General features: G+C 37.9%; 1 protein-coding gene and 1 long non-coding RNA gene across 2 annotated transcripts; both read left to right on the top strand.

Moving 5' to 3' along the window:
* Positions 1-5,274: 5,274 nt before the first annotated feature.
* On the top strand, positions 5,275-7,281 carry LOC141612266 (uncharacterized). Its single transcript, XR_012529062.1, has 2 exons — positions 5,275-5,901; positions 6,553-7,281. It is a non-coding gene; the product is annotated as an uncharacterized LOC141612266 (long non-coding RNA).
* A 165-nt stretch (positions 7,282-7,446) lies between these two features.
* Positions 7,447-8,878, top strand: LOC141614610 (uncharacterized). Its single transcript, XM_074433355.1, has 2 exons — positions 7,447-8,490; positions 8,537-8,878. The coding sequence occupies exons 1-2, from the start codon at positions 7,447-7,449 to the stop codon at positions 8,876-8,878; spliced, it is 1,386 nt and encodes a 461-aa protein (XP_074289456.1).
* The last annotated feature ends 1,516 nt before the right edge of the window (positions 8,879-10,394 follow it).

Below are 10,394 nucleotides of genomic sequence, written 5' to 3'. Positions count from 1 at the left end.
AAGAAAGGTCCTTAGCTTCCTCAATAGCCGTAACCTTCGGTTGCCACTTTTCAGTTAGGCTGCGAAGGATTTTACGGACTAAATCCTCGGATTGAAAACTCCTACCTAAACTCTTAAAGTCATTGACAATACTAGAAAAACGTGAAGACAAACTATTAATTGACTCATCTCGTTCCATATTGAACATCTCATATTGTTGCATGAGAAGATCAATACGGTATTTCTTGACTACTGACGTTACCTTATAAGCAAGGCTTAGGGTGTCCCAAATATCTTTGGCCGAAGCACATCCAGATATACGATTAATCTCTTGGTCACCGATCCCATATTGAAGAATGGACACGGCCTTTGAGTTTTTCTCGATTTTCTTATAGTCGGCCTCAACATACTTATCCTCACTTCGATTTCAGGGGACCCTTTTGAATGATTAACCAACATTCATAGTCCGCACTTTTGACATAGTGCTCCATGCGATATTTCCACCAGGCATAGTTTTCTCCCTTGAAAATGGGATACTTAGTGTGTTTTGAATCGTCCATAACTATAGGATCAACTCTTCGGATTTAACCAATATCAAGAGCACGAGGCTCTGATAGCAATTGAAGAGTTAAGAACGATTAACACCTAAGAGGGGGAGGGGGTGAATTAGGTGTATCTTTTAAAATTTTTATCCTTAACTTGGTTAATTAATTAACTTAAGCTAAGAATATTGAAGTACAAGACTTGAGAAACTTAATTGAATGTAAGTTCACAAGAAGGTACAGCAGTTCTATGTCACAGTATAGGTGACTGTGACACAAACTTGATTAGGTACATGCGAGAAATAGCAAAGTGAAAGAACGTAAAAGTAACTGAACAAACAAACAACATTTTAAAAATTGGTTCAGCCTTTACTCCGAGGCCTACGTCCAACCGTTATTTTGTTGCTTGTTTAGAAATTTACTCAAACTTACTAAACCCCTTACAATGAAAATAACTCGCCAACCTACCCCGGTTGCACTCAAACTTAAAGCTACTCCGCTTCAAGAGTTTATGGGTTCTATCTCAAGGTGTTACAGAATCTTGAATCTCAAGAGTTCACTAAATGAACATGGAGATCACAATGAAGATCTAACACGAGAATCATGGAACAAACTCATTATGTCACAGTACAACGAACTGATACTTGGAGGTTTTACAGCTTTTTCGAAAACAATTTGAAGACTTTAAAATCAGAAAAACGTTTTGCAAACACTTGAAGAACAAAGCTTTAAATGCACAAATGATTTGTAAGGTTTTTACAATAAATGTTTTGGAAGTCTTAAGAAATAAATGTGACTAAGACACTCTATTTATAGTGGATTTAGTCTTAAGTAAGTACAACTTAGAAAAATTAAAGGGTTATTTTACGGGAATAATCCAACCTATGTCTCTTCTTCTCGTATTAATATGACCTATGTTTTAACCCATATTAATCTGACCTATACACACATTCTTCTCACAATACACTAGGTAACCAACTACTTGTTTGTCCGGTCATACTTTAAAAAACAAAATCATTAAAAACAATATAACCTTTTTAACTAGCTCCTTCCCTTCATCCCTTCCTCAGTTCATCTGATTACGTCAATTCACTTAATTGACGTAGCCTCGTTATGCTGAAATGTGCACAAATAACAATAACCAGCACCGCACAACAACAATACAATACGCGACTCAATAACAATAACGATCATCAATTCGAAGGATGAGTAGAGATTAGGGAAAATTGATTTGGGGATCGTCGTGTTTGCATAAGAACATATTATTACATAATTGGTACATAGAATACTCCATTAATGGACTACCAAGCTTACTCGGAAGTTGTTTTGTGCCTTCCTAATCTACTTGATTTGTTTTATTTTCTGCTCCTTCTCGTTACCGCCAACCCCAACTCTCACAACCGTCACCCCCGCGAAAATCGTGGGGAATCCACCGATTATCGAATTTACGTGTTAATTCTCGAAGGATTTGTTGTTGGAGGCGTTTATCTCCCTTAAATCGAAGTCGCCAGATGTCGGCGCTCGCGTGTTGAGGGGTCGGTGTTGATAGCGCCGTCGGCGATACAGTGGCGATGAATTTAAGCCTCTTCTTTATGGTTTGTGGTGGTTGGTTATTGAGGAAGGAGGTAAGGGAGTGAAGGGATGGAAAATTAATGGAGAATGATGAATGAAGTTGGAAAGGGAAGAAATAAATCCCACAAGAAGAAGAAGATCCAGGAAGAAGAAGAAGATAAGAAGATCTAATTAGGTTAACGTATTAGGATTTTTCTGGATTTTGATAAAATTTGAGTTTTGTAATTTGGGTAAAGTATTGATTTAGGAAGATGAAGATTGATAAACAATTGGAAAAAAAAGTCCTGAAAAAAAATCCACAAGTGACCTGTTGGAAAACCTGTAATATCAGGTAAATTATGGGATCGGTTTAGTACAAGTTAAATGATGTTATAGTTCGGATTTTTCTCAGTTAAACATTAGGTTGGATTAATATGAGAAGAGAGGCCTTAGGTTGGATTATTCTCATAAATAACACTAAAATTAAATCCAATATTAAAATGATAGCCTTGAGTGATGGTAAGTGTTAGACTATAGGCTTGGGGCTTAATAAATCATAAAACTTAAGCTATTACACTCAACATGTGACATTTTATCAAAATGGCAAAAAACTTTTCTTACTTTAGAAGTTTGACAAGTCTTCTTTGCCATTTTGGTAAAAGGTGTTTGCACAAATGTAGAGGCTTAGTCAAGTGGGCTTGTGACTCCAAAATTTCAGATTATTTTCAACCTTTTGAAAAATTCAAGTGTTTAAGCTTTAAAGTTTGCAAAGTTTTGACACTTAAAACATTTTGGTCGAAATTCCTCCTCCGTATGATAGTACCATGTTGTAGTGGGTCCTCCATATTTGGAGTGTGTACACACAATATTGTCATTTGTTGACAATGGTGTAAAAAGCCACTGAAGTGCATTATTGTGGACATGCAAAGTCCAAAGTGGTGGGCACCTAGCATGAAGAAAATGGTGCATAAAGTCTCCAAAGTTAGGCGTGGGATTTGTGCATGAGGAAAGTGAAGTTCTTCTGTCCTATAAAAGCAGAAGGACGAAGCTCAGTATATGCATCCCTCAATTCTTATAAGTGAGTTATAAGTGTAATAATAAGAGCAGTCTTTAAGTCTCTTGTGTATATTACTCTTATTGTAATCTCTGAGTGTGATCAATAAAATCCTAGTGCAACCGCAGTGAGGACGTAGCCAATTTGGTGAACCTCGTTATATTTGTGTCCCTGTTATTCTTGTCTTTATTATTGTGTGTGTGGTCAAATATATTACCCTACGAAAATCCCCTACAAACTGGTATCAGAGCCCGGTTGGGCGAGTAAGGGTGAGGGAAGAGTGAACCACAAAAAAATTCGCAATAATGGAAGGAGGTAAAATCATGTTCGATAAATTCGACGGAAAAGATTTTGCTTTCTGGAAAATGCAAATAACTGATTATTTGTATTCGAAGAATATGCATCTCCCATTGGAAGGCTCTAAGCCGGATTCCATGGAGAAGGCTGAGTGGGAAAAATTGGATAGGCAGGCGCTAGGTGTGGTCCGATTGACGCTGGCCAGAAACGTTGCTTTCAATGTGATGAATGCGACAACGACGGTTGACTTGATGAATGCCCTGGAGAACATGTATGAGAAACCATCTGCTACAAATAAGGTATTCCTTATGCGTAGACTGTTTGGTTCTGAGATGCATGAAGGAACCACAATGGTGATCATATTAATGATTATAATGTGATCACGAGGCAACTTAGTTCGGTAAAAATAGATTTTGATGACGAGATAAAAGCCTTAATTTTGTTATCCTCGTTACCTAGTAGTTGGGATACTCACATCACTGCAATTAGTAGTTCGCAAGGACAAGAGAAGCTCAAGTTTGACGAGGTACGAGATCTAATTCTGAGCGAAAGTATTCGCAAGAAGGAATTAGGTGAGACCTCCGGAGTCAATGATGGGAGTGGTTTAGTTGCAGAGGGTAGAGGGAGGAAAAATTATAGAGGTGGTCATCATGGGAGATCTAAGTCACGAGTGAAAGGTGGCCCGACTTGTTGGAATTGTGGTGAGAGTGGACATGTCAGGAGGGATTGTGTGAATCCTAGGAAAAACCGAGAGCAGCGTAGTTATGAGGATGGTAGTACGGCGATAGCTGTCGAGAGTGAGGGTGATCTTTTGGCTGTGAGTGTCGAAGATTCGATGGAGTCTTGGGTGTTAGAGTCTGGTGTGTCATTTCACGCTACCCCATGTAAAAAATCCTTTCATAAATTTATTGGTGGAAGGTGTGGTACCGCTTACCTGGCGAATGGTAAGGCTATGCCAATTATGGGAAGAGGTGATGTGAAAATCCTGACCCCGACTGGGAGTAGGTGGGAGCTTACAGATGTCATGTTCATCCCGAACTTGAAAAAGAAATTGATATCTGTTGGAAAGCTCGATGAAGCAGGTTACAAGGTTATCTTTGAGGGGAGTTCCTGGAAAATAGTCAAGGAAGCTATGGTATTAGCTCGTGGGACTAAGAGTGGAACTTTGTACATCACTACAGGGTGTTGTGACACGAGTAGAGTAGCTGCTGGAGGGATGAAGTCTGAAATTGTTTCACGAGACTTGTCGCGGGATCCGAAAACTATGCATAGTGGGCCTTACAATAAGCACTGTGTGAGTAAAGTCGGTGGCTTGAAGGCGGAAGGTGGTCCGAGAACGCACAAGGTGAGACTGGCACGCTGGGATGTGTGAGGAAATTCAAGGAGTTCTAAGGAGGCACGAAAGGGTGTTTCGTTCAGGTGGGAGTGCACGCCCCGAGGAGCGATGGGTGAAAACCGACATGTATGGTTGCCGTTGGGAACAGACTTGGATGATAATGGGTCGAGGTTGGACTGTACCTCGATTGGGCTCTTGCAGTCAGCATGAGTGAAGACGCGGTTGTATTAGGTGGATCGGGTAAATGAGGTGTTTCAGTGGTACCTCCAAAAATGTCGGAGGTGGGAGATTGTTGTAGTGGGTCCTCCATATTTGGAGTGTGTACACACAATATTGTCATTTGTTGACAATGGTGTAAAAAGCCACTGAAGTGCATTATTGTGGACATGCAAAGTCCAAAGTGGTGGGCACCTAGCATGAAGAAAATGGTGCATAAAGTCTCCAAAGTTAGGCGTGGGATTTGTGCATGAGGAAAGTGAAGTTCTTCTGTCCTATAAAAGCAGAAGGACGAAGCTCAGTATATGCATCCCTCAATTCTTATAAGTGAGTTATAAGTGTAATAATAAGAAGCGATCTTTAAGTCTCTTGTGTATATTACTCTTATTGTAATCTCTGAGTGTGATCAATAAAATCCTAGTGCAACCGCAGTGAGGACGTAGCCAATTTGGTGAACCTCGTTATATTTGTGTCCCTGTTATTCTTGTCTTTATTATTGTGTGTGTGGTCAAATATATTACCCTACGAAAATCCCCTACATACCAGAAACCACAGTACATCGTACTGTTGCATGGTTTTGCCATTACTTGACTTACATGAGAATGTTGCACTTACTCTTACATTTTTCGACTAAGGCTTAGAAAACACCATTGTCTTGACTTCCATGATTAGCTTGATCATCTTGAATCATTGTTGAAAGTCCATTTGATTGCTTCAATCACTAATCATTTCCACTAAGAGTAAACAATCAAATAACAAAGGGACTTGGCATCATCAACACAGTGTTCTAACATTTTGGTTTTGACAAATGGTTTACTAAGGTGTGTGTGTAGGCATCAAGTACTGAAATATAAGCTTCAGGAATTAATGGGAGTACCTCTTAACAAACCAGGATTATGCTCGTGGAAAACGTGCAAAATATAGTGGTATTTAATATTATATGGTGCTTCTTCTGTCTGTTTTCTCGTTTTGTTTAGAATAAACTTTTCCACAGGAATTTTGATGCTAAGTTGCTCATAGGTTTCAAACCTATGTCATGAACACATCATTCATTGACTTTATTCAATCAAGCTAGCTAGCCGCTGCTTGAGGATTTTAAACTTTTAAAAGTGTTATTTAACATATGTGGAGTTTGACAATTCCTTGGAGTTTCTTAAACCATGTCAATTTTTAAGTTGAAAAAAGGTCTAATTTTTTTTTCTGTATTGCTAATTAGTTCCTTAGGGTTTCTAAGTGGAGTTTGAATCTCTGTTCAGTATTGTGTTCTAGCTGTCACATTCTCGCTTAACTACCATTGATCGGTTAACAATGTACAATTGCTCATGCATTGTAGAAAATAAAGTATAGAACTCAGACATCTACTAAAAGTTGTCTAAGGAAAAATATCACTTTTCTTGACAATGTATAAGATTTGGCCGGATTAGCTAGTTTAATGCTACATGCTATGATTTACAATTCCCTAGACCCTAACATGTGGTATGTCTTGTCCAATGAGGTCATAAGTGTCTTCACCCTACTCTTATTTTTGTGTTTCGCATGAAATAGCTGATGTTTGTGTCTAATTGAACAAAATAAAGTTTCAGATGCAGAGGCGATATTGGCATGGGCCGGAAAAGGTGTGGGAAGAAATGCAAGCGCTGAAGAAGTCGGTTCAGCATGAAATAGCTGATCAGAGGAACAAAGTATGTTAACCAAAGTCTGGAAAGCTTGGGGAAACACAGTGGTGAGAAGAGGCATGGGTGTCTAAGGCCACGGGCAACCACGGGTCTGGGAACCGGGACTCCGCTTTTGGTCACCGTATTATAAGCTTTTATTAATGAAATTCAATACAAATCTCGAAGTATAATATACTTAAGCATTCATTTTGGGGCCTCATTTTTCCGTGTCGCACCGGGCTTCCATTTGTTTTAAGACGCCCCTGAGAAGAGGCATGTTGTATGCAGGCATAACAATTTAAGTGGCTCCAACCATAGTCCAGTTAGCCAGATTTGCCTCCAAGTCCACAGCCTTGGCATCATCTCTTATTACCTGCGCCCTGAATATTGAGGGATCCATCAAGCTTGTGTAACTAAGTGGCTACGACATACAAAATTAAAGATGATTCCAAGTGTAAAGAAGAGCAATGAAGTACAAACATTTTAGAGCGGCTGATAATAGATTAATAGCTTTGTAAATTTGCATTAGGACTTAGGAGGCGACATGTCTGAGCTGATGGTAATACCATTATCTTATTATTCAATCTGAAGAAGCTTTTAGCTTCCAAAATTAAACACCATTATATTTTGAGAATCGATTTTGTGACCAAATGTGCTTGCTTGACGATTATTACCGAGTATATTTTTGAGAATGTTGTTGTTTTCTATTGAACAAAACATTTTATTTACTTTATCGTCTGTACCTTTAGTTTACATTAACTGATTTGGTGTCGGCCCCATCGAAATATCTCTATTTCAGTTAAATTTTATTTTTGTATGAAATATAATTGCGTTAGTAGAAAGTCCGAGAGAAACTTCCGAGAGAAACTTATAAAAGAGCATATTGGTTGGAAGCCGGGGATTGAGTCAAATCTCAATGTTTGGGACAAGAAATGGGTTAATAGCCAAACTCCTGAGCCCAAAGATTGCCTTTTGGATGAGAGTTTTACTTTCCTTAAAGATCTCCGGGTCAAAGATATCTGCTTCAACACTGGTGGGTGGAATGAAGGCCTAATACGATTACTCTTTGCGGAGGAAAGCGTGAATCAGATCCTTGCTATCCCCCTTTCCTGCTCTCGATCGAAAGATGAGGTTTTTTGGCCGTTCACTAGCAGCGGCTCTTACACTGTCAAGAGTGGGTATGGTATTATCTTTCAAGAGTACTTCAATGAGCACGGATCTAGCAAGGACAAAGACCGGGTTCATACAGATTGGAAACCTTTCTGTAGGAAAAAGTTATGGCACCTTCCAGGCCCTCAAACTTGGAAGATCCTTCTATGGAAAATTATTATAGGATCGCTTCCGGTGGGTAGTGAGTTTGTTAAAAGAGATTTAGCTTGGGATTCATCTTGTGCTTTGTGTGGCACTGGCAGGGACACATTGGAGACACTGGACCACCTTTTCCGGGATTGTACTATTAGCTCGCGGATTTGGGCGGGTTCTGTTCTGGGCATTAATGTCGGCCAATTCCCCTCACTCGATGTTCGAACTTGGATTGTAAATTGGATCTTTTATTTGTACAAGTTGGAGGATGGGGTTACTCTGGTTGTCCATTTTCTCGCGATCCTGGTGAGCCTATGGAACTTAAGGAATGACATTGTTTTTAGGGGTGGTTCCTTTCACCATGTGGTTTTCTTCTCCAAAACTCGTCAAATGGTTACGGATGTTCTACAAGCAATCAATAAGCCCACCAATGACTCTCTTCATCCGCCTGGCTATGGCCCTGAAGAGAAGGATAATCTGATGGATTTTGATGGTCTACAAATGCTCCGCATGGGGAGACCTGTTTACTCTATTGGTGTTTCCTCTTCATGTTCTATGGTGCGTATTTTTGTCGATGCCAGCTGGATCGACTCGCGTCTTGCAGGTTTTTGGATGGGTTGTTCTTGGGACTCAGGGCGATATCAGATATGAAGGATCTATGCGAGGTCGGGCTGAATCGTCCCTTCAAGCGGAAGCTTTAGGTATCAGAAAGGCCATTAAGTGGGCACGACAGACTAGCATTCTCCACCTTGAAGTCTCCACTGATTGCCTTCAGCTCTTAACTCAATGGATGGGGAAGGCTACCATGCATCATCATATTTCAGGCATCTTTGAGGAAATCACTTCTCTTTCTACTGCTTTTCATTGCTTTTGTTTTAGTTATGTTCGCAGGAATCAGAACACTAGAGCTCATGGTTTGGCAAAACAAGCCATGAGCTTGCACTAGGAACCTTTCTGTTCAGTTGCCAAAAAAAAAAAAAATTGCGTTAGTATTTTTTAACGTATACATCTACGATTTATAATATATTGTTCTATACTTCTATGATATATCTTGAAATTATGATGAGATTAAAATTTATCAACAAATTATATGAGACACATTCACTTATTCTCCCGCCGTTGATATTATTACTTCCACGATATGCCCTGTTAATACTATGAGTTTACTACTCTTCGGTTACTGTTGTTTCTTTGACTATTCCCACTATTTTTATAGTTAAATTCACTATTCCCGTTAATTTTATCAAACTTATATATTTAAATATTTTACTTAAACCAAATTGTTAGCTAATTTTCTCCGGAGTAGGTCTTCTGAGAGACGGTCTCTTAATAAGTTTATTGAGAGACTATTTTATAATTTTAAGAGAAAGCGGTATTAAAGGTAATAAAATAGGTACTAAAGGTAATAAAATAGGTACAAATCATGGTTAAAGATAAAATGAGTACATTTATTATGTAAATAAGTACGAAATTACTATGTCACGATCAACAACAAAATGGTGACGAATACAAATAAAAGGGTACGGAATAGTGGTATCTCAATAACTTATTGAAAGACCGTCTCTCCTTAGTTTTAGTGTTTTCTCCGTTGTTCATACGGTTACTTTTATAACATTTGTTACTTTCACCATCTTTATTTATTTATTTTCAGTACTCCCGCATTTAATACTGTTAATTTCACTATTCTCATTCTTGCTACTATGACTTTCACTACTCTAACTACTATTATTGTTACTTTTACCACTCAAATGGTTGATTCCTATCCTATTTACTACATCAAATGATGTTACAATTGTTTTCACTATTAATAAAGTTACTTTTGCTACTTACACACTTTTATCGTTTGTATATTTAAATTAGAGGTGGTCAAATGCGGACTTGGGCCGGGCCGGCATGATTTTTTGGCCCACAAACATGTTAGCGAGTTTTGAGCAGGTTTGGTGAGATTTGACTTAATAATAAATGAGAAAAAGGATTGTATATCGGATGTACTACATCATACTTAATGACTTTTTGAGTTTAGTATTTTTTTTCGAGTACTATAGAGTTTATAAATTACATTTTAGTTTTATGATGTCAAAAATCAATTTTTTTTTTGAGCTTATATGTAATTTTTTTGAGTTATAATGTAACTTTTTGAGATTAAAGTTTAAGTAAATAAACTCAAAAACTTTAAAATAAAACTCACAAATTTAGATTAAAACTCAAAAACTTTATCTTAATGCTCAAAAACCATATCATCTGATATACTACATCAAATGTATAATCCACTTACGGTTTGTTTATTCGTCAACTTTAAATTTAAATTATTTAACTTTGAATGATGAAATATATTATTTGTTTTGGAAGAGTTTGGGTTGTAACAATTAATTATTTGTTTTTGAAATTCTTTATAAAGAAAAGAGTAAATTATCAATTATCGCACGTTTAATCCATTTTTTTACTTTTACTCCCACGTCAAT

The sequence above is a fragment of the Silene latifolia genome, chromosome 11 (assembly GCF_048544455.1).
Source record: "Silene latifolia isolate original U9 population chromosome 11, ASM4854445v1, whole genome shotgun sequence".
NCBI classification, from domain to species: domain Eukaryota; kingdom Viridiplantae; phylum Streptophyta; class Magnoliopsida; order Caryophyllales; family Caryophyllaceae; genus Silene; species Silene latifolia.
This window is presented reverse-complemented; position numbering and strand designations above follow the sequence as displayed.